Here is a 24,221-nt window from a genome sequence, read left to right on the forward strand (position 1 = left end):
TGAGCTTGTTTTGCAGCCACTGGACATTGGCACCTTACAGTTGTTAAGTGATAATGAACTCTGTATAGCAAAAGAGTCAATCGAGGTGTTGGCACAGTCAATGACCATACATCAGCCCATTTGAAATGCTGTGGAGGGAGCTAATGAGAGCTGTGCATAAATATATGTTCAGTTATCCTGGACAAGACTGTGCTGAGCAGGTTAAACAGATTTTTGTAAATCAGTTAGCATGCTTCTCATCCTAATGTAACTCAACAGACACACAAACAAACAAAAAGAAAAACAAAACAAAACCCCACATGTATGAAAAGGGAAGCGACGCAAAAAAAAAGGCCCGTTAAATTTCATAGCCGCTAAAGTAAAGTTAATGTTAATGTAGTAACAATGAAATAATATGTTAACACTCTGAAAGAGGTATGCTTCACGAGTAGTTTTACATCACTTATTAATCTGGTATTCTGATTCCAGTAAAGTATTCCTGCTTTGACTTTAACACTTTTAATACAACCAACTGAAATTATTACAGACCGGTGCACTGTGTATATTTTTAAATGCATCTACATAAGCTACATGTATGGGGGAGCGGGGGGTTATACTGATATATTTGTGGTAATTTCATTGGCTGTTTATTTTTCAAAAAATATATTAATAATTTGTTCATATGGGTGTCTGTAGTATATTTACCAAATCCAAAATTTATAATTGACTGTAAAGTAAACAGGCCACTGAAAAGAAACTTGTCTTACAGCGCTCCCTAGGGGCAAAAACACGAAATGTCGCATGGCATTTTGTTTGGCGCCGATGGAGGGAGTCACTCCTGAGATCTTTGGTCAGTCAGACGGCAGAACTTCCGGTCGGCATTTTGTTCTACGAGAGGAGAGCCTCTTGATGATCGCAACAATCGTCATATTTCTCATTTACTGTCGAAATTGGCTGCATTCATTGATTATGTCGGCGCAGACCGACTGAAACTCCGAAGAACGAATGTTTCCCCATGATTGTACGCTGAAATATTCACCCTTGAGTGACGGAAGAAGAACGAATCAGCCCGACCCGGATTATTGTTGATAGCTAGCAGGCTAGCTCATCGGCTAGTTGGCAAGCCACTAGAGTTCCTTCTGGAGGAGCTGCGAGAGAGAAGAAAGGGGGAGCTAGAGATACGGACACAAACCAAGCTAAAACATTCCCCTCCCTTTGAACGCAACATCCGAAGGTAAATATAATCACACATCTGTATCTTTAATCCAACTTTTAAAATTCCGACTATTATCAATAACGCTGATAAATGTTCTGCCGCGAGACCACCTACGGCGTCGTTAATCGTTGACCGGGAGGTAACGGAAGCTAGCGAACTAGCCAGCCAGGCTAGCTTAGGTGTGTTTTTGCTGTGCCGAGGCGCACGGCCTCGACTGGATGTCATTTGTCGAGCCCGAGGATTGGGCCGTTGCCACGGAATTAGGAGTCTGTGCCGTTTTCTTTACATCTATTTATAAATGCGCCGTTTCCTCCCCGAACAAAATGGAAATTTGCTAAAAATTCATAAACCCCTAGTAACGCTTCCTTGTATTATTTGCATTGCCTTCCGTTTATTTGAACGAGCAGCAGCATTAGGAGCTAACTGACAACATTTACAGCTAGTTAGCATAACTGGCTAGCTATTAAAACACGACTATTGTTGTTAGTGAATGTTGGGCAGCTAGCGTTACTCGTCTTAGCTGCTATACTCAGTGGTAACACTAGCTTCACGCTTAGCTCGAACGATCCAGACAGTCAACTTCTTGGCAGTGCAAAGGTTGGAGAGGTTTTGTTCGCAAGTAGCGAGCTGCCGCTTGCAGTTATGCTAAGATAAACATTGAAATTGATGGTAATATTAACTGCACGGGAGCTAACTTTTTTGCTGTTATTATTAATGCTGTTTGACATCTTAGCCTGTGTTTCGGGTTATTGGAGCCTTTGGCAGGGCTAGTAGTGGTTTTGGTGGCGAACCTGCTGTGAAATATTTTGACTATGGTTCGCGCAGAAACGTACTCTGCCCCTGCTCTTCCTTGCTTTACTGTTTGAGTTAGGTATGCATGTTGTCAGATATTTTCCCCCTTGACCAGAGCCAGTACAGTTTCGTTGGCTTTCTCGAATTAGCCAGTGTGCAGAATGTGCACAGGGGCTGGCGGCTTCTGGAGGATGCAGCCCCCACTACTACCGCCACCATCACAGTGCATCTGTTCCTTTGTGCTGCCTCCTGCCTGTCAGTCTCACAGCTGTCAGCCAAGCCCCTGCATGCATAGGGAAACCACTCTACCACTGAGCATGCTAAAGTTGCCGCGTGCTAATGCACTGTTTACAGTATCCGTCTGTCGGTACCCTGCAACAGTTTTGCCGCGCACGATAAGTTTTGCCTATTAGGGATCGCATGCTTTCAGTTCATGTCGCGTTGCAGTATGTTGTTTACATATTTGCATGGCTTTAGTGATGTGCGGAAGTCGATCAAAACTTGTTGCTCTCTCTTAGAAGCCAGTGCCACACACTTTTCATTCAATTTTACGGATAATGTAGTGTTAACGAGATGTTCATAGCAAAACAATAATGCAGGCACTGGCATTATTTTACTGTTTTGGTTTAGCTCCATTGGCTAGCTGTAAGCAGAACTTCTTTTGAAGTCTTTACAACTAAGAGTAAAATGTAGGTTTAAATTACAGAGTCTGATGCAAAGCTGTTTTCTTTTTCGGCAGATTGAAGGACTTTTTTTTTTATCTGAAATGTCAGTGAGTCCACAGGAGACTGCACAGAGTTCGTCAAAAAGGTATCATTAATTTATATTTGCAAAAGCTTAAACTACTTACCCTTTATATTGACATTGTTGTTATTTCCTGTCTTGATTTTAAAAATAGTGTAAAGTGCAAAGTATCTTGTCAAGAGGTTTCAGCTGCATTTTTTCTTTGCTTGTGTGCCCCACACACACACATTTGTCAGAGGTTAAGGATCTAACAAGCAAAGGGATTTCAATCCAAAAAAAGGGCCACAGGTTTTCAAGGTTTCTCACAGCGAGCTGTATGGTTTGAAATGAGTGATGTTTAGGTATCAGGCAATGTAGTTAAATCGTAGTAACACAAGATGAATCCCTATTCAGATTAACAGTGCTTTTGGTATTAGAAATGGTTGTGGCTCATTTATGGAAATGCATTATCTTGAGGCTGTATAATATTTAAAAACGTGTGCTGAGGGGCAGTCATCCCGTGTCAGTCTTAGTCCTTTCATTTAGCTGAGTAAGGCAAGCTTTTAAAGTTTTGTTGATGTTGTCCTATTGCATTTACACCCCTTCCTCAATATTTGTTTGTGTATATTTTGCATTTCTGCTCTTAGGAGAGGTGTGAATAAAATACAATGTCACATAAATCAGTGGTTCTCAAAGTGGGGTTAAGGACCCATAGCCAAGTGCTCTGCCAAATACTTTTTACAGAAAATATTGCTCTGTGTCATTTAGAAGCATGGATTGCATATTTACAGTTGGGAATCATTTGCAGTGTGTTCGCATTACTCCCTGCCTCTTAAGTGTTGTTTTTTTTTTTAACACAGCTACAACTGTTAAGATTTGAAATTACATTAACCATTATTTACCTGTAATAATAGGCTGGAAAAAGTTAATATAGCAAGAAAAAAGTTAAAGTAAAACAAAAAGGAGGACAGAACCTGGCAGGTGTTAAAATGTAACACAGTTAATGTTCAGGTGCTAATATCTGTTGCAGTTACAGTAGGCTCAATCATTTTATGCGCTCTCTCCCTCTCTCTCTCGTTCTTTCTTTTTCACCTTGCACTGACAGCAGTGTGTGTGTGTAAAGTCTGAAGCGGTGAGAGCTACACCTAGGCCTTTGTCACACAGCTGTTTGACACACACACACAGTATGTGGTGGTGCAGGTGGATAATGCCCTAGTAACCTGCAGCAGTTCTGGGTTTAACAACATTTCTGTTGGAAATCCAGCTTCACTTTCTGTGATACTTGGGAGACGGGAGCTGCTGGTAGCACCCACAAATGTACAAACAGCTGACTATTGAATAGCACTCAGAAAGTACTATTGCCTAACCAGATAACTCAGTAGTATTACTTAGTATTATGTGGGGATTCAGGAAAAATTTGTAGTATATTTTTAGTGTGACATGTATGTCATGTAACAATTAGTTGTGTTGATGTGTAACTTTGTGACCTGAGGGCTATACGACAAAGCAAGTACACACTCAGACACAAAACTAAAATTATGGATATCCCAAAAGTCTCTGGCAACTTTATGAAAAAAACTTTTGTTAAATCAGGCTTTTTTTCACAAAGAAAAATCTGACTTTGCACATGTTTTCATAAAGAGAATATACTGATACACATTATGAAGAATAATCACGAATTGCAAACAAACTGCAACGTGTCTGCAATTAAGACAAGAGAAGAATATTCACTTGTATGTGCTTATTTTACCACTCAATGCACACTCGGAGCTTGTTTTTTTTTTCTGAAGTGAACACTTTACATTAGAGCTCTTAACCTTAAAAAAGTGATATATTTAACATGATTCCCAGGAAGTGCATTTAGGTCCCAGACTGTCTCATGTTAAAGCACAGGGCAGTGTGGAAAGCACTTTAGTTAATTGACTTAGCAATTAAGTTTTTGTTTTGAATCATCTGTGTAATAAACAATAGTGGAGTGAAATTGAGTACTAAAAATGTTTTTACATCACAGACTGTATGCTTGTCGGTTTGTGATGCGTACAGTTCGTGCTACTGTACCTGCTTGGCTTTGTACGATGGCATTACGGCTCATTGGTTTTGCATATATAACGTGCTGTCTTCCCTCAGTTGAGAATATCTGTCACCGAAAGGGTTGCACATGTTGCAACCAATTTTAATCAGAAACTTTGAATATAAAAATGAGAGATTATGAGGCCAGATTGAAAGAAAGCCACCCTTGTGACATTGAAAACTTGCCACACACACAACATGCCTCAGTAACCATTAATCACGCCTTGTGGTACATTCCTCAGGATTCAGTTCTCGGTGCTTTTGTATCTGTGGGGCATTTCTTCAGTGACACAACTAACCTGCGCTTGTACTAGCTGCATGGCATTACTAAATGCTGTGAAAAACGTAAGATCATAATTGAATAACCAATGAAGAACACAGCATTTTATTTTGATTGACACGCTCTAGCAGGACATTTATTACAGCGCACACCATTGCCACATGAAACGCAATGTCAGCATAAAGGCAGACAGAAAAAAACACAACAAATATTTGGGTCTATTTTTATATTTAAATAATATGACTAATTATAGCATTTTTGTGTTAAATAATTTCTTTGTATACATTTTTATGACCATTAACTCATTTTGTAATTCTGTACTGCAGCAGTTCTTTCTCTCTTTTCTTGTCCATCACTAAAGCTGCTTTTGTCTTTCTCTTACCGACCTCCCTGTCTCTGCTAGGTGCCAGGAGATGTGAGGACGGGTGTCGTCCATCGACCCCCTGATCTACCTGTGTATCAACACACTCCCCCACCCTCACCTTCAGCATGAATGGGGATATGCCTCATGTTCCCATCACCACTCTTGCTGGGATCGCTAGCCTCACAGACTGTGAGTGTCACATAGTTATGTTACAAACACAAGTTTTCACAGTTCTGTTATGTCTTCTCTCCCAGTGTTAAGTCCTAAACTGCAACATTCGGTCTGAACAGATGTAAATGTGCAATAGTGATTACATGCACATTTTTTTTGTTTTGTTTTTGTTTTTCCCCCCATTTACTTCTGTGTCTCTAAACTTTTCTGAGACCTTATGTCCTGTATTGCTCACATTTTAACTCCTAAAATGTATATTTGCTGAAAACACTCTCTTCTTGTATTAGTGTTGAACCAGCTGCCCCTCCCTTCTCCTCTACCTGCCACCACCACTAAAAGCCTCCTATACAATGGGAGGATTGCGGAGGAAGTCACATGCCTACTGGGCTGCCGGGATGAGAATCTGGCCTCCCAGCTAGCCCATGGTCTGAACCAGGTCTCCACAGAGCACATGTGAGTATATAAGTGTCTGTAAGACAATATGCTGTCTGGATGAACAAAGACAAAAGGCCAACTAAAAAAACAAACAAAAACCCCAACATGTTTTCATGGAAATGTTTTGGCTGTTAAAGCTCAGACGTCAGGATAACTTGGCTTTAAAGCTGATTTAAAGCAGAAGAGATGCTTTGCATTGCTTAATTCTTTAACTAATTAAAACACAAAAGATTAATTTTTAATGAATCTGAGAGATGAAAGACTACCATGAATGTTAATGCTTCCACTGCGGGAAACTTTTCTAGGTGCAAATACTACACATAAAAAGCCAAAAACCCGTGTACTGAAGAGAAAACTATTTGTGTTCTCTCCAGGTGCTCCAGTTTCCAATCCAGTTCAAAGATGTTCATGTTATCTTATTTGCTGATTCCGAATTGGCCATATAGTCAAATTTCTGTTTACTGCTTAAAATGTATTCAGCATTTTCTTTCTGCTTTTGACATTAAATCTGACACTTTTCTAATCTGCCTCATTGTTTTGATGTGAACTCGTTTTGTGTGTTTTCAGAGAGCTGAAGGACAACCTGGGTAGCGATGAACCAGAGGGAGATGCACCACTGTTGCTGCAGACCATGCTGGCCAGGAACCCTGGCATCTTCAGGGAGAAAAGTATGGGCGCAATTACTTGTTGCACATTAAGTCGTTATGTTACTAATATAAAAACAAAAAAATCAAGCTTTGTGTTTTTGGTTTTTTTTTTCTATAAAGGTTATTCATTTCAATTCTCAATTTTGTTTCTAAACAGATGTCATGCAGCAGCCAATGGTACAACCTTTTAAGATGAATTCCATGCATAGCCCTGCCCAGTCTGCAAACTTCCAGCCAGCTGCGATTTCTCCCAATCCACCAAGGTAAGATTGACAAGAATCTGGTTTATTCCAACTTTAAATTTTAAATGTTAATTAAAGCACAATACAAATACATCATGTTTGAATTTAAATAAATGTTTGGTTTTTTTTTGTTTATGCAGTGTGCTTCTTCTTATTTTCTGTCCTTACATTTTCTCTATTCTAGCCGGTTTGTGACACCTCCGACGGGTTCCAGTAGCCGGTACATGGGCCAACAGAACAGTCCAGTACCCAGCCCATACACTCCTCAGAGCCCTGCCACAGGTTACATACAGCAGTATCCCCACCAACAACCACCCAGCTATAACCAACACCAACAGATTCAACAAGGTGAGAACCTGTGTTTAATGTTAATGCGCATGCATGGAGACTCAGAACTCATCATTAATTTTTTTTCTAATGTTAAACTTGCGACTAAGTCTGATGGCGTCTTTGTTTGATTTCGTCAGCCATATCCGTAGCTTTGGCTTCTGGAAACTCTGTTCCCTTTGGATTGAATAATAAGCAGGGGTTTGACTGAATTCATATTCTTCATACATAAATCGAATGTACACTGAAGTTCTCACATCAGATAATTGTGGCTCCTATAATTAAATATAATTTGTGGAAATATTTATGTTTTGTATTTACAAGGCCATTGCTGGTGTACACAAACATGACCTTTTTCTGTTAATTCTACGTGTGTGTGTGTGCGTGCGTGCGTGCGTGCGTGCGTGCGTGCGTGCGTGCGTGCGTGTGTGTGTGTGTGTTAACAGTGTTGTTCGATTCTCAAATATTATATTTGCGCTTATACACAAGCAGGCTGACTATACACTGATTAGGTACACATTTTAAACTGTGCATATTTTGTGTTGTTCTCTCTTGTTCTGAAATAGCTCTGACACATCTGGGCATGAACACTGGACCTCTGGGTGTCCTAGTGTTTGACACATTTGGTCTGTGGTTTGTGGGGTGGAGACTGTGGATCAGCTGTGTTTTGGTGCATCGAGATTACATTCTTCGTTTATGCCTTGGAGAGTTATTATAATTTTTTTGTTGTTGTTGTTTTTTTATCTTGACATTTTTCACAATTTAGCGTAGTTTCAGTTGGTTTCCAAAAATATTTGTTGTTTAGTTTTTATTGTTTTAAAATGTTTAGTTTATTGGTTTCTGTGCTAGTTTTAGTCGTTTTGATTATAACTGTATGAAAGGCATATGTCAGGAAAAACCTTTTGAAAGCGGTTTCACCAAACAGCACAGCCTCATCAGGCAAGTTGAAATGTAGTTTTTTTTGTTTTGTTTTTAAGTTGGATTAAAATTAAGGCTAGCTTCTCCAATTTTTTCTAATATGTGTTTTTTATTTTTAGTTAACTCAAATCTTTCTTCATATCTATTGTTAGTTTTTAGATTAGTTTTAGTAAGGTATAATAACCTTGATGGCTTGGGCTTTTATTCACCTTCTTGTTCCATACTTGAACAGTATTTATGGTGTGGTGGATACATTGTCTTCCCTGGGGAGGAAGTTGTTGGGGAGTGCTATTACAAAAGGGGGCACTCGAAGTCAGAACTCCAGTTTCTCCGTTCAATTGTAACAAAATCACGAGTTATTTACATGTCAGCAGGTTTAATCTTGTAGCTCATTATTTGTATATGAAACCTAACTTCTGATTGCCTTTCTATATGGTCCTGATGGTTGAAATTACTGATTCACTTATTTTTTGCCTGATGAAATCTCTTTGAGGAACTTCGAAGCATTTAAAAAAAAATCACTGGTCATATGCATACTTACTTATTTTATCAGCAATTTTTGGGTACACCTCCACTTCAAAAGAATTGTATTTATTTTGTTTTAATCAGCAATGTTTGTATTTCCCTACTAGTGGATAATAATAAAATAATGTCTTTTTTCTGCTAGTGTCTGTGGCCAGTCCCATGGTTCCAGGTGGGATAAGAAACATCCATGAGGGCAAAGTAACAGGGCAGATCCCTAATGCTGCCAACCACCACTCAGACAGACATGGTACTGAAGATTACCTGAACATTGTACATCGACTGGGAAATGAGGTACAACTGACACCATTTTTAAATAGATGAATGTGTATTTACTACATACCACAATAAAACCCTGAATATATTTATCTGGTACAATTTATTTAGGTCTTAACAGTAGCTGTGTTGATATAATTGAGAGAAATGTTGAAAGTTGAGTGTAAAGGTGTTACATGCTAACTTGTTTGTATTGTCTCTCTTTTGGAGGAGGGTGATTCTGCCATGAGAAATCCATCTTTTCCTCTGAGGTCTCCACAGTCAGGCTGCTCGCCAGCTAGCAGTGAAGGAACGCCCAAACGTAAGGACACTCGAAGTGGAAAGGAGGCACTACAGTGCATACACTTTGCTTACCTTTTCTTCATTATGGGAGAAGCTGCTACATACTCTGAAACACTGCGGCTGTTATCCCTCATCAGAGAGAGATGTCTGTATTTGTGTAGTTTAATGTTTTCTGAAGAATGTCACTTTTTCACTACTCTTATCTCCTCTTCCTTGTGTTCTTCCTTCTTCACAGCGGGTTCTCGTCCCCCACTGATTCTCCAGTCACCACCCCCGTATGCACCCTCACCAAGGGAAGGAGTACCTGACCAGAAACAGCAGCTACAGCAAAGAAAGAAAGTCCCAATAGTAAAAGAGGAGAAAGATATGTACGACATTGTTAGCTCTCCAAACAAGGACTCAACAAAGCTCACCCTCAAGCTGTCCAGGGTCAAGTCAAATGAGTCGGATCCCCCAGGTGAGATGTTGTTTTTCTCCATCAGTTTCATAGCTATTTGATCTACTAGAAATGCTGATGAGGTACATTGTGATGCATCATTTTAGATCAACAGGACTACCACCACCCCTTTTAAATCCAACCATGTAAAGTGTTTCTGTTAATATCTCAGGTGATGTTATGCCAGGCATGGATCAGAACTCAGACAATATGGAGGCAGAACTGGGCTTTCAGCAGGTTCCTGTTCTCCAGCAAAATCTGGGAGCGCGGCTGCAACATCAGCAGCAAGTAGGTGGTGCCAGTGGACTTCAGCCTCCCAGTTCCCCTTATGATGAGGCAGAGCTGGATGCACTTGCTGAAATTGAAAGGATAGAACGAGAGGCTGCTAGTGAGAAGTGCTCCAAGGAGGTGCAAGATAAAGGTGTGTAAGAGAAGTTCACATAGAATTAACATTTACATATAACTCTACAGCTAAAAAATGTTTTGCTTTGAATTATAGCATCTTGTCATGGTATTTAATTTTAATTACTTGTCTCTCTCTTTACAGACAAGCCACTGAAGAAGAGAAAGCAGGACTCCTTTCCCCTGGAACCAGGTGCAGGGGGACCAGGTGGGCCCACAGGTGCCCCGGGCAGCGGATCAACAGGAGGGGGCAATGCTGGCAAACTGACTCCGCAAGAGGCCACTGCAGCTGGGAACGGTGCCAGCCGCCCTCCCCTCATGGTGAGCATCGACCTCCAGCAGGCAGGCCGAGCTGACGGTCAGCTCGACCCCTGTCTGGCTGCCCCTGTCCCTGCCCTTGAGGCCCAACGCTGGCCTGAAGAACCAGCTAGTGGGCCAGCTGCTGTGGAGGGTTCTGACACAGTTTTGCGATTGAAACCAGATGGACGACCGGAAGTCATCAAGAACAGGGTCGATAAGCATGACAGCAGGAGAGAAGGTCGGGAATCCTCAAAGCACAGACATGATGAGAAGTCCTCAGACAGACGTGGAGAATTGCCCAAGTCGTCAAACAGGGACCGTGAGTCTGACAGGGATAGGAGGCATCGGAGTGAGACTGGCCGAGACAGGCGGTCCCCTGATTCTCGCTCCCGAAGCGATCGAGATAGGTCTGGCTTCAGGGCTTCCTCCACTGGAGACCCTGGTCGGAGCAGCAGTAGACAAGATGGTTCCAAACTCCCCTCGTCAGCTTCTGGTGCTAAACTTCCAGATTCTTTCCCTGCTCAGCTTCTGGGAGGGCATAGTGGCGCACTGAAGAACTTCCAGATCCCTAAGGTGATCTGGGCTGATCCAAAACAAATATCTACCCACCTACCAATCATTCAGCTGTCACTGCCTGCAATCTCACAAAACCAAATCATACCATTATACACTCTTTTGGTTTTAGTTTCCCATTTGTCAGCCTTTTTTTATTCTCGGTGTTGGTCTTTAATTTTCTTTAACACATTAACCACACTTAACTGTCTTTTAGAGTAGAAAAAGTAGAGGTAATTATTTTGTTTATCTTGTATGAATGAAAGCAAGCACATTTAAAGAAATCTTCCACTGCTGTTTTTTTGTGGGGGGACTGCATGCAAGTAAATCATTTCTGTAAGCACTTCACCTGGTTGAGTGTGACCCCTCTGCCAAAGGTTTTGTCCTTCCTGGCTAGTCCTCTGTTTGGTTATGTACTAGGCCTGACTTTCCTGTCCATCTTGACTGGCGATGCCAAAGAAAAAGGGCACAAAATGCTTCAATTTCTATGCTTAAATTATCCAGACATAATCAAACTATATATGCACTCTCTTCAGATTAGAAGTTCAAATGGTTGAAGTTCAAGAGCTCTCTGTGGTTAGGATAGAGGCGAGGCTAGACTTGGAGGTAGAGCTGGACAACACCAGTGGTTCTGTAGTGAATAGACATCTGGAAGTTCTTAGTAGTACTTAGCAATGATTTAGCTGGTAATTGACAGAGCATGTCTGTCTGTGGTTGTGTAGGAAAGGCTGCCAGTGCAGTGTTCACTAAGAATTTATGACTGTCCTCACAACGGGTTGACTGTGAGGACAATCATGGGAAAAATCATGTTGTAAGAAATTTTATGCCCAGATTGTTGACATGACGTTGAAGATCAAGAGTGGTACGATGACTGAAATGATGTTAAAAATAGCTGGTTAGGTATTTAAATGTTATTCAGTTACTAAGGATTTGTAGACTTGACAAAGCTTCTTAAATATATTCTTAATGTGAACAAAGGTTGCATCAATGAGCTGCTGCTCACTCCCACTTTTCACTTAGCACAATTAGCACAAATTACTTGTTGCACTGCAAGCGCAATACAAGTGGGAACATCCAAAATTGCATCCTAAGTTTTGGCTAGTCACTCCCAATTAGAAGTGGGACTGCACTGCAGTGTCGACAACACGATGTGTTCACTGTTTGTTCTACAAGTTAAGACCTGGATATTTTTGGAAAAACAGTGGAATATATCTTTGTGCTTTGCTATCAAGACACTGGAAACTAACATCAAAATCACCAATTTCATTTCAGTTTGAGTCATTATTCACACCTTATTTTCTGTTCTGAATGAAGCCCATGTTTTCTTTCTAATTGTGTGAAGTGTGGAACATATTGATTTTTGAACTTGACTATACTGGATGTTTTTTCTCACTCCTATCTTATTTTTTCCTCCCAGATCAATCGTGACAAGGAAGGCAGTGGATCGACTGAAAGTCATATGTGGGGCCAGCCAAAAGTTAAACTGGAGAGGCTGGGATTGGTGCAGGACTTGGAGAAGCGCCCCAAGCCTGTAGTGGTTCTAAAAAAGCTATCAGTTGACCAGATCCAGAGGATCATTCGGCACAGCAAGTCTGGAAAGAACCGACTCTCCTCAGGAAAGTCCGGCAAAAGTAAGAAGCTGTTTTTAAATTATATTTACAATGTGTTTTTTCACTCTATACCAGTGGTTCCCAAACTTTTTTTGCTAGGCCCCCCTTTATTTTACAAGAAAAATGTAAAGCGCTGCTCCCGACGAAGGAAAAGCCAATTCTGCAGGGGAGACCTACCGTGGCACTTGTGCAGGTGAAACCAAAGGGCAGATATGTTTCACCATATTTTCTAGTCTTTGGCTTAGAATGAAGTTGGTTTGGAAACATATTCACTTATGCTTCATCTCCTGCTTTGCGTTTCTGTGGGCAGTGTCCAAGCGTTTTGTTTTTTCCCCCCCCCTTTCATATCGCGCCCCCCTACCATGGCTCTGCCCCCCCCCCCCCCCCTAGGGGATGGGCCCCACACTTTGGGAAGGTCTGCTCTATACAATGAAATTATTTTGCTAATAATTGTATAATATTATTGTCAAATCTTCAGGTGGTATGGACCCAGCAGTTTTGAAGGAGCTGCCCCCAGAGCTGCTGGCAGAGATCGAGTCTACCATGCCCTTATGTGAAAGAGTAAAGATGAACAAGAGGAAACGAAGCACAGTAAATGAGAGGCCCAAATATGCTGAGGTCAGCTCCGATGAAGACTATGACGCAACTGGAGAGTGTGAGTCAATTCATTCAATTCTAACTTATACCAAACTATTTTTTGCAGGTTCTTTTACTAGATGTGAGAATTTATTTATTTTTTTAAATTTAGCTTCTTTTTTCAGAGTTTAGGCCTTATTATTTTATGCTAAATCTCTACAGCTGCAAGGAAGCGGCAGCGCAGAGAGAAAGACAGAGCTTGGGAGTTCGAAGAGAGGGAGCGCAGAGGGTCAGGGGAACACCGGAAAAGTGGGCACCGAGACAGCCGCCGAGGATCAGGGAGCCGCTACCGAGACTCATCTGAGGAAGATTCGCCGCCTCCGAGCATGAGTGAAGGTCTGTAATTTAAGTGCTACAAATGGTCTTTGTTTCCCTTCTGAAACATGTGTAGTAGAAGAGATTATTATGCCTTTGTTGGGTGTTCAAAATTAAATCAAACTGCCATTTTTGATTGTGGAGTTGGGTGTTTACATGTTTAAATGCATAAAAACACCTTAATTTTGCTTAATAGTATCAGGTAAATCTGATATGTGAAAAACTTGACAGCAGATTTTTACAGTAGATTTTTTTCTTGCACACCCCCTGAAAAAAAAATAAAATTTTTTTTTAATTTTAATTTTAAAATTTTAATTTTAAAAATTAAAAAAAAATATTTCTCACACTTAGTTGCCAGAAAAATGAAGATGAAGGAGAAGCAGAAGAAACGGAAAGCTTATGAACCCAAGCTGACCCAAGAAGAACTGATGGACTCTTCTACATTCAAGAGGTTCTTGGCAAGCATTGACAACATACTGGAAAATCTGGAGGATGTGGATTTTACTACTATGGGTAAGTATCAGTACTGACTGTCAATATGGGTATGTTGGTTTTCTTATATTTTATTAGAGTTTAGTCCTAATTTATTGGTTTATGTTTTCTAGCAGGAGACGATGATGAGATACCTCAGGAATTGCTGCTTGGTAAACACCAGCTGAATGAGCTGGGTAGCGAATCTGCCAAAATTAAGGCCATGGGCATCTCCAGCAGGGTACTATATTCTAATTATTCATAAAAAAAACATCATTTGGGATGTTGTGGGTTTGTAATGGTTCTTCAGATGTAGATCTAAAAACCAGTGTCTGTTCTTACAGATCCCATCAGACAAGTTGGTGAAGCTTCTGAATATCCTTGAAAAGAATATCCAGGATGGGTCCAAGCTATCCACCATGATGAACCATGTGAGTGCCCTTCCTCCCTTTTCCTATTTTTCTTTATCTTTCAGCATTACTTAATATCTGGAGTATTTTTCTCCCTGCAGTGATGCACTGCGGAAATCTATATACAGAGACCATGAACAAAACATAATAATGCTGAAATAGCTGACAATCATAAAAAAATACTCCAGATTTCTTCCTGAAATACATAATAGCCTTCCTCATTCTGACACTGGTTTATTGATGTTGAAAGTGTTCACATTCTTTACTTTTTAACCACAGGACCATGACGCTGAAGACGAGGAAAGACTTTGGAGAGATCTGATAATGGAGAGAGTCACAAAGTCTGCAGATGCCTGTCTGACAGCTCTGAACATTATGACCTCAGCACACATGCCGAAGGCTGTCTACATAGAAGATGTCATAGAGCGGGTGCTGCAGTACACCAAGTTTCATCTTCAGAACACACTGTATCCACAGTACGATCCAGTCTACAGGGTGGACCCACATGGAGGTACAGGAAGAATTCTGCATTCATTTTTCTTTATTAACTTTAGAAACGCTTCATAAACTTAACATTAGTAGTAGACCAAATGATAAATAAGCCAGTGCCAGTTTGGCAAACTGAAATACACTCAACAAAAATATAAACGCAACACCTTTGTTACTGCTCCCATTCCCCATGGGATGGACGTAGAGACCTAAAATTCATTCCAGATACACAATATAACCATCCCTCCCAAACAGTGGTCACAAATCAGTCCAAATGTGTGGTAGTGGGCACATCTGCTATATTGAGATAATCCATCCCACCTCACAGGTGTGCCACATCAGGATGCTGATCTGACATCATGAGTAGTGCACAGGTGTACCTCAGACTGCCCACAACAAAAGGCCACCCTGGAATGTGCAGTTTTTTGCGCTATTGGGGGTCTGGGGACCCAGAACCGGTCAGTATCTGGTGTGACCACCATTTGCCTCATGCAGTGCAACACATCGTCGCATGGAGTCTATCAGATTGTCAATTGTGGCCTGTGGAATGTTGGTCCACTCCACTTCAATGGCTGTGCGAGGTTGTTGGATATTCGTGGGAACTGGTACACGCTGTCGTATACGCCGGTCAAGCACATCCCGAACATGCTCAATGGGTGACATGTCCGGTGAGTATGCTGGCCATGCAAGAACTGGGACATTCTCAGCTGCCATCTGCCCTGAACAATGTGAACCATGATTCATCCGTGAAGCGCACACCTCTCCAACGTGCCAGACGCCATCGAATGTGAGCATTTGCCCACACAAGTCTGTTACGGCGACGAGCTGGAGTCAGGTCAAGACCCCGATGAGGACGACGGGCATGCAGTTGAGCGTCCCTGAGACGGTTTCTGACAGTTTGTGCAGAAATTGTTTGGTTGTGCAAACCAATTGTTCCAGCAGCTGTCTGGGTGGCTGGTCTCAGACGATCTTGGAGGTGAACCTGCTGGATGTGGAGGTCCTGGGCTGGTGTGGTTACACGAGGTCTGCGGTTGTGAGGCCGGTTGGATGTGCTGCCATATTCTCTGAAACGCCTGTGGAGACGGCTTATGGTTGAGAAATGAACATTCAATGCACGGGCGACAGATCTGGTTGACATTCCTGCTGTCAGCATGCCAATTGCACGCTCCCTCATTGCTTGTGGCATCTGTGGCATTTTGCTGTGAGACAAAACTGCACATTCCAGGGTGGCCTTTTGTTGTGGGCAGTCTGAGGTACACCTGTGCACTACTCATGATGTCAGATCAGCATCCTGATGTGGCACACCTGTGAGGTGGGATGGATTATCTCAATATGGCAGATGTGCCCACTACCACACATTTGGACTGATTTGTGACCACTGTTTGGGAGGGATGGTTATATTGTGTATCTGGAATGAATTTTAGGTCTCTACGTCCATCCCATGGGGAATGGGAGCAGTAACAAAGGTGTTGCGTTTATATTTTTGTTGAGTGTAGATGCTTGCTTTATGAAATCAGGAACAGTTTTTTTTTCAGCTTGCAAAATTATAGTATTTCTTAATTTAAGATTTTTAATTTTCTTATTATGTTCATTATCTTTTAAAAAATTACTTCTGTTGTTTTTATAGGTGGCATGTTGAGCTCGAAGGCAAAGCGTGCAAAATGCTCCACGCACAAGCAGCGTGTCATAGTCATGTTATACAACAAAGTGTGTGACATTGTCAGCAACATCTCTGAGCTCCTAGAGATACAGTTGCTTACAGACACCACCATCCTCCAGGTAAACGCTAAGAGTGTTGCACTTAGTACATTAGTGTAAGTCAGACATGCAGACATGCGTGATTTCTCATATTGTGCATGTCCCGTTCTTCCAGGTTTCTTCTATGGGAATCACTCCATTCTTTGTAGAGAATGTCAGTGAGCTTCAGCTGTGTGCCATTAAACTAGTTACAGCGGTACGTCTGCACAAAAATTGAGTGTTTATTTAAAAGCATCCTTTTAGGGCATTTGGTCCAGAATGTTATTTTGCAATTTTTATCTTTTTTACATTTTTTTTTCATATTCTGCTGTATACAGGTGTTCTCACGTTATGAGAAGCATCGGCAGCTGATCCTTGAGGAGATCTTTACCTCTTTGGCCAGACTGCCCACCAGCAAACGCTCCCTCAGGAATTTCAGGTAACCCTTTTTCCACACTAATTCACCTAAATTTGAGGCTATTCAGAGTTGCCAGGTTAATGCATGAATTGAGAGCTTTGAGAATTGTCTGACCATCAATGTAGAAATAAAAATTGTTCAGACGTGTTGATGTTTTTTTTTTTTTTTTTTTTACTGGATTGTGCAATGCTAGTAACTTGTGATTTATCCTGACCTTCTGTGTTTTAGGCTGAACAGTTCAGACCAGGATGGAGAACCGATGTACATCCAAATGGTAACAGCACTGGTTCTGCAGCTGATCCAGTGTGTGGTCCACCTACCCAGTGACAAAGATGTTTTTGAAGAGTATGACACCAAGGTAGGTGCACAAGCTGACATGAAAACCCATACAAACATCAGCAAATATAGTTTTATTCAATACAACATGCAGTCAGACACACCATTTGCTCAAGATTTTTTTTTCTTCTTCAGGTGGATCAGGACGTGTTGATAACAAACTCTTATGAGACGGCAATGAGAACTGCGCAAAACTTCCTCTCAGTCTTCCTTAAAAAGTAATTTCAGATTGTTTTCTTCCTATTTATACTTTTTGATGACACTGTTGAATGTTGCTAAGATCCCTTTTGTCATCAGTCAACATTGAGACAAACTAGGAACGTTTTGAAGTAGCTGTAACTCTATAGGATTTTCCAGATGTATTCTGCCAGCTTGTTCAGCCGTATTAAAACTTCTGTCTTAATTCTGATCGTTGGCTGTCTGACCTTGATTATAATTGTTACCATTAATCATTTCTCATTATGCTCTCAGAGCATAGTTATTTTCCTGTTATTTATCCCCTTTCTTCCTTTTTTTGCCTCCCTCAGGTGTGGCAGCAAGCAGGGAGAAGAAGATTACCGTCCATTATTTGAGAACTTTGTCCAGGACCTACTTTCAACAGTGAACAAACCAGAATGGCCTGCTGCAGAGCTGCTGCTCAGTTTGCTTGGGAGACTGCTGGTTAGCATGACTAAGATCTTTCTTTAAACTGGAAATGCAAGTATTTTTCTCAGTGTTTCTGAGAACAGATGATCCAGATTAATAGCAAGAGATGACTTTGTTAAAAGTCATGGAGGCTCCAGGAAAGCAAATGTTCTTATTTTATACAATATTTTCAAAACATTTGTGTCACAGTTGATCAAACTTGACTTCTGTGGTTTATGAAAATCAACTTTATGACAGCAGTTTTTTTTCAGACACACACAATGAGAGTGTTCTTGTGTTCATCCATTCCTGTGCCTTTTTCTCCTATTAGGTACACCAGTTCAGTAATAAGCAGACAGAGATGGCTCTGAGAGTAGCATCTCTAGACTATTTGGGCACAGTGGCTGCACGTCTGAGGAAGGATGCAGTGACAAGCAAGATGGACCAGAGATCAATTGATCGTATCGTACAAGAGGTAAAAGGACAGCTTTGAATTTAATGATTTAGGATACTGTTTTCTTGTTTTTTATGGGGACAGAAATGAGTAAAATGCAGAAAATGTGTTCTTGCTTGATGATTTACATTCCTACCATTTGGCACAATAAATATATTTTCCCACTTATTCTTCCCCGTTTAAAGTCTCAAGGCAGCGATGAGACCCAACAGCTACAGAAGGCTCTGCTGGACTACTTGGAGGAGAACGCTGAGACAGATGCCTCACTGGTGGTGGGTATTTTCATTAGGTTGAATGTGGTGAACTCTTTAAGGTTTAGATATAAGTTTCACATTGCATTTGAACTGGCTTTTGAGGAATCTGTTGGAAACTACCATATTAATAAATCTTTCTTCTCTTAAATAAGAAGACATATCTTAAATGGTTTAAAACAGTATTTGCTCATGTTATCTCTGTGTGCAAATAAAAATGTTCCTTACTGCAAGTAATTATTTTCTTTGAATGCTATGAATGTAATACTGAGACCTGTTTTGCATTCTAGTTTGCTAGAAAGTTTTACATTGCTCAGTGGTTCCGCGATGCCACCACCGAGGCTGAAAAGTCCATGCGTAACCAGAATCCAAAGGACGAAGACTCTTCGGACGGTCCGCAACATGCCAAGGAGGTGGAAACTACCGGAGAAATTATGCAGCGTGCTGAGAAGCGCAAGAAGTTCCTGCGCAACATCATTAAGACCATGCCAGCTCATTTCACCACACTGAAGTAAGAATGTGCGATATATCAGCAGTGTACTTTCTTTTATTTGCACAAGTGCAGTTGTGTGACTGTGCAAGTCTGTAACCTGCTTCTCAACAGAATGAACTCTGACACTGTGGACTATGAAGATGCCTGTTTGATTGTGCGTTATTTGGCCTCTATGAGGCCGTTCGCCCAGAGCTTTGATATTTATTTAACACAGGTAAGAGTGTGATTTTCTTTTTAGCAAAAGCATTTCAATCCCCCCCCCAGAGAAACATAAACATTCTTTGTTCTTTACCAGATTTTACGAGTCCTTGGAGAAAGTGCCATCGCTGTAAGGACTAAAGCCATGAAATGTCTGTCTGAGGTCGTGGCTGTTGATCCCAGCATACTGGCAAGGGTATGTCTCTATCTCTGTTTATAGTAGCAAGTGCATTAATTGTTAACATTTTTTTTTTACTGCACATGATGCTGTCTTAACTTATATTCTTTGTATGGCTTTGCTCTTTCAAAATGTACTTCTTATTCTGCAGCATTCTGTTCAGAAGGTATCTTGTAATTCTTGTAGCTTGCTATATGCTGACTGATTGCTCTCTTTGTCTGCAGTCCGACATGCAGCGTGGTGTCCATGGTCGTTTAATGGACAACTCCACCAGTGTGAGAGAGGCAGCTGTAGAGCTGCTGGGCAAGTTTGTGCTCAGCAGACCCCAACTCACTGAGCAATATTACGACATGCTCATAGAGAGGATACTGGTAAGTTGTCCAGTCAGTCACTTATTCCCAGTTATGCTGTGGTTTGCATATAGGTGCTAAAGGCGCAAAAGCAAAAACCACAGCTGTGACTTCACATGCTAGGTCCATCGTGTGATGATGTCCACCACACCTTGAGTGTGACATTAGGATGCTGGGTTATAATAGCTAACATTTTTCAATTCTGTACCAATTGATTGATTTGGACATACGTGATGTTTTTCCATAGATAATGAGGAAATATAGCATTAGAATTATCATTACTATAATTATTTTAGCTTTTACACTGTTTTGGCATATTCATCATTGTACTGTGGGCTTTTAGGCTATGTCCACACGTACCCGGGTATTTTTGAAAACGCAGATTTTTCTATGCGTTTGCACCTTTCGTCCACACGTAAACGGCGTTTTCTGAGATTTTTAAAAACTCCGGCCAGGGTGAATATTTTTGAAAACTCAGTTTTTGCATTTACGTGTGGACGAGAAAAACGGAGAAAACGCAGCGTCAAAGGTGTGCGCCTTTTTTGACGTCACACTGTGCGCCACGTTATTGTTTCGGTGAAATGAATTTCTACAATACTGTTACTGTTAATTGTACTCTCTGCAGTGTTTAAATGCTTACATATACACACACAGTTACTGTCCCTTCACACATATGACTCGGTTCTATGCCCCATCTTTGTTTACTATTTCTAGACTTCTGATTGGCCAACATTTCTACACGGTTAGGAATATATCACCACCTGTTGCTTTGGCATGTTCCTAGCAGCGTTTTCCTTCATTTCTGCCTTTATGTGTGGACGGGATTATTTTTTAAAACGAAAACGGAAAATCTCAGTTTTCAAAAATACCTGTGTACGTGTGGACGTAGCCTTAGTTGGTGTGTTTTTGCTTGGCCCTTCACTTGTGCCTTCATTGTTAAGCTGTCCCTAGCACCTGCAGGATGGTTTCTTACACAGATCAATACTAGTAATACTCATGTGTCTGTTGATGAACTGCATACATGTAAATATTGTGTTTTTCTCTGATTGCTGCACACTTCTTCTGGGCTAGTAATGCGGTTGTTGGCTTGTTTTGTGTTTGGTTGGGGTTTGTTTTGTTTTGTTTTGGAGGGGGGTACACCAAGTGTACATCAGAAATGTATTTGGAGAGTCCTAAAAAAAATGGTTAATAGGGCACTTTCGGGTTTTCTATTGCGTAAGCTATTTAAATCTGTTTTCCAGCAGCAGTTTAAGATTTTAGGATTAAAAAGCACACGTGACAACATGCTGTTAGTACTAAAATTCAGGTGAACTCAAAGTCTTTCTAGTTACTCTCTGTGCTTAGCATCTGGGAAGTGAACAGTTGAGATTGTTGTCCCTGTTGTCATGGAAATGTTCAAGTGGGTTCATGAGAAGTTCACTCTTCATTACAGTCTTATTCTGCCACCTGTGGGTGAAAAAATGCTACTACACCAAATGCATACATTTCTCTTTTCTCTTTTTAAAATTCATTTTAAAAATTATACTTCAGTTTATTAATTTAATTCCTTTTTATTTTAGGACACTGGTATCAGTGTGAGAAAACGGGTGATCAAAATCCTCAGAGATATTTGTCTGGAGCAACCGACCTTCAGTAAGATTACTGAGATGTGCGTGAAGATGATCCGCAGGGTCAATGACGAGGAAGGAATTAAGGTATGGATCTGCTTACAGATGGTTGTTAAGACGTGGCTTCCATTCTTCATAGAATTCGTTGTAGATATTTATTATTTCATTTTTTTATTATTGCATTTCTTATTTATAGAAACTGGTGAATGAGACATTCCAGAAGCTGTGGTTTACTCCAACTCCAGCCCATGACAAAGAAACCATGACCAGGAAGATTCTCAACATCACTGATGTGGTACATTTAACTGAATTACCACTTTGTTGAATGATTTAAAATTATAAATGTAAAAAAAAACGTAGGGTGTCAGTTCTCAACCAGTAGTTGATGATTGCATATTATTAATCATTTCCTCTGATGTCTTTAGGTTGCAGCCTGTCGAGACACCGGCTATGATTGGTTTGAACAGCTTCTTCAAAATGTTAGCATTTGAGCTTCATTATATAATAGATATCTGTTTTGAGATCTGCTATTGTTTAAAACCTTATAAACATTTTTCTCCTTTCTTTAGCTCCTCAAATCTGAAGAGGACGCATCATATAAGCCAGCCGAAAAGGCTTGTGTTCAGCTCGTCGACAATCTGGTTGAACACATCCTTAAATATGAGGAGTCTCTTGCAGGTATGTTTGGATATATATTGGTTATATATTTAAATGTAAACGTATATCCTTGCCTAAGCATTGTACTTGTACTGTAATTTTGCATGTATTGTTAACTCCTTTTCCCTCTATAGAGAACAAGGGGGTGAACTCAACACGGCTAGTGGCTTGTATCACCACCTTGTACTTGTTCAGCAAGATCAGCGCCCAGCTTATGGTCAAACATGCTATGACCATGCAACCCTACCTGACGACAAAGTGTAATGTAAGTTGTTTCAAAATTACTAACATTTTTTGTTCTTGAAGAGTTATTAATGTGATAATGTTTACTAGTATATACTATAACTTTATATTGTTGATTTGTAAAGATAATTCAGTTGTTAAGTTAATGATTCGATTGAAAGGGAGAAGGAGTACTTTCTTTGAGTTGATTTTTCCTAATATACTTTTATAACATTCATATTTTGTTTCCCCTGCAGACTGCCAATGACTTCATGGTTATCTGTAATGTGGCAAAGATTTTGGAGCTTGTGGTTCCTCTGATGGAGCACCCCAGTGCAACTTTCCTTGCAACCATTGAAGAAGACCTCATGAAGCTCATCATCAAATATGGCATGACGGTGCGTGGCAGCAGTGTTTTAACAAGTTTATATAAGTTTGCCCAATTTAAGTATATAAGCTGTAACCAGTTTTGTTAAAGAGGTAACATGATGGTTTATCTTCCTGTGTTCAGGTGGTCCAACACTGTGTGAGCTGTCTCGGAGCCGTTGTGAACAAAGTCACACACAACTATAAGTTTGTGTGGGCTTGCTTCAACAGATTCTATGGTGAGAGATGCTAATGCCTGGAGTAATAATGTTTGTGTTTTATAGGGATAGCATAGCTCTGCTGAAGTACCACATTAATCCATTCAAAAGCCAAAGAAATGTAACTATTTATATCCCACTGTTTCTTCAGAAGAGTGGATTTAGTTTAGCCACAAGTTCTCCAAAAAACATTGCAGAAGGCCTATAAAATATAAAATTGCATTTTAAGCAGTCAGAGTTTGAATGGAATTTAAAAAATTCAATTCAAATGTTTTTTTCATCCCCTCTTAGGTGCGCTTAACAGGCTGAAGGTTCAGCATCAGGAGGACCCAAACGACACAAAGTTGGTAGCAAACAAGCCTTTCCTGCTGCGATCCCTCTTCACCGTGGGTGCCCTGGCCCGACACTTTGATTTTGATCTGGAAGAGTTCAAGGGCACCACCAAGGTAGGGTAGTAGTTAATGATTAATTATTGATTAGAAATGAACATTTCAAATGAAAACTGGGTCTAATTTTGGATTACAGCTTTACGTCCAGTTATCTTCTTCTTTGAGGATCTTGTCCACAACCACGATTGGCTATGATGAAGCAGCTCATTATGCAACTTTATGATTGCTGTTTTAAAAAATATGTATGAAAATGTCTGCAGTTTCGTAATTATGTGTTGACGTGTTGTCAAGGTTGTTATCAAGGAGAAAGTTCTTGAGCTGCTGCTATACTTCACCAAGCATGAAGATGAGGAGGTCAAGACCAAAGCCATCATTGGCTTAGGTAAGAACATAATGTTTTTTTTAGTGTGATTAGACTGACTCCAGGACCTACAGTGTCATTTTACCAGCTTATAGGACTATAATATAAAGACCAGAGATGAGCAAATGATTCCCTGGCCACAGCAGGTTGAGATCATATAGAAGGATGTGTCATTTACTTATTTTTTACATGTATTTGATCTTTGTTATTCTTTTCACGCAGGTTTCCTTGTGATCATGCATCCCAGCCAGATGTTTATGCAGGAGGTGAAGTCTTTGTATAATGGCATCCTGGCTGACAGTGGCTCCTCAATTAACCTCAAAATTCAGATCCTCAAAAACCTCCAGACATACCTTCAGGAGGAAGACACGCGGATGCAGGAAGCAGACAGAGAATGTAAGTAATTTGTTTTTTTTAAACAGCTTTTAGACGTCACAGTGAATAATATACTTGTTATAACATTTTGTCAATTCAAGTGATTTTATTACTTCACTATA

At 40.5% G+C, this 24,221-nt stretch overlaps 1 protein-coding gene across 4 annotated transcripts in view; it reads left to right on the forward strand.

Moving 5' to 3' along the window:
* Positions 1-799: 799 nt before the first annotated feature.
* The window catches only part of LOC113033160 (NIPBL cohesin loading factor), a 29,382-nt gene continuing 5,960 nt past the window's right edge, over positions 800-24,221 (forward strand). The window contains exons 1-41 of one of the 4 annotated variants that reach the window (XM_026186615.1): positions 800-1,213; positions 2,727-2,797; positions 5,464-5,613; positions 5,883-6,048; positions 6,598-6,698; positions 6,835-6,940; positions 7,104-7,267; positions 8,832-8,980; positions 9,173-9,263; positions 9,480-9,701; positions 9,853-10,101; positions 10,228-10,955; positions 12,352-12,565; positions 13,023-13,199; positions 13,343-13,516; positions 13,847-14,008; positions 14,101-14,207; positions 14,311-14,397; positions 14,656-14,887; positions 16,493-16,644; positions 16,739-16,819; positions 16,941-17,041; positions 17,249-17,378; positions 17,492-17,574; positions 17,884-18,016; positions 18,312-18,455; positions 18,620-18,706; positions 18,976-19,196; positions 19,290-19,392; positions 19,474-19,572; positions 19,779-19,925; positions 21,464-21,598; positions 21,708-21,806; positions 21,937-21,990; positions 22,081-22,189; positions 22,303-22,433; positions 22,648-22,788; positions 22,902-22,995; positions 23,266-23,420; positions 23,655-23,745; positions 23,947-24,120. In XM_026186615.1, coding sequence (XP_026042400.1) covers positions 5,550-5,613; positions 5,883-6,048; positions 6,598-6,698; positions 6,835-6,940; positions 7,104-7,267; positions 8,832-8,980; positions 9,173-9,263; positions 9,480-9,701; positions 9,853-10,101; positions 10,228-10,955; positions 12,352-12,565; positions 13,023-13,199; positions 13,343-13,516; positions 13,847-14,008; positions 14,101-14,207; positions 14,311-14,397; positions 14,656-14,887; positions 16,493-16,644; positions 16,739-16,819; positions 16,941-17,041; positions 17,249-17,378; positions 17,492-17,574; positions 17,884-18,016; positions 18,312-18,455; positions 18,620-18,706; positions 18,976-19,196; positions 19,290-19,392; positions 19,474-19,572; positions 19,779-19,925; positions 21,464-21,598; positions 21,708-21,806; positions 21,937-21,990; positions 22,081-22,189; positions 22,303-22,433; positions 22,648-22,788; positions 22,902-22,995; positions 23,266-23,420; positions 23,655-23,745; positions 23,947-24,120 — 5,857 coding nt within the window. In that variant the 5' untranslated portion in view covers positions 800-1,213; positions 2,727-2,797; positions 5,464-5,549. The remainder of the gene's footprint in view (positions 1,214-2,726; positions 2,798-5,463; positions 5,614-5,882; positions 6,049-6,597; positions 6,699-6,834; positions 6,941-7,103; positions 7,268-8,831; positions 8,981-9,172; positions 9,264-9,479; positions 9,702-9,852; positions 10,102-10,227; positions 10,956-12,351; positions 12,566-13,022; positions 13,200-13,342; positions 13,517-13,846; positions 14,009-14,100; positions 14,208-14,310; positions 14,398-14,655; positions 14,888-16,492; positions 16,645-16,738; positions 16,820-16,940; positions 17,042-17,248; positions 17,379-17,491; positions 17,575-17,883; positions 18,017-18,311; positions 18,456-18,619; positions 18,707-18,975; positions 19,197-19,289; positions 19,393-19,473; positions 19,573-19,778; positions 19,926-21,463; positions 21,599-21,707; positions 21,807-21,936; positions 21,991-22,080; positions 22,190-22,302; positions 22,434-22,647; positions 22,789-22,901; positions 22,996-23,265; positions 23,421-23,654; positions 23,746-23,946; positions 24,121-24,221) is intronic. The other 3 variants (XM_026186618.1, XM_026186619.1, XM_026186617.1) reach the window with 3 other exon arrangements.

This window comes from Astatotilapia calliptera, chromosome 12 (genome assembly GCF_900246225.1).
Source record: "Astatotilapia calliptera chromosome 12, fAstCal1.2, whole genome shotgun sequence".
Taxonomy (NCBI): domain Eukaryota; kingdom Metazoa; phylum Chordata; class Actinopteri; order Cichliformes; family Cichlidae; genus Astatotilapia; species Astatotilapia calliptera.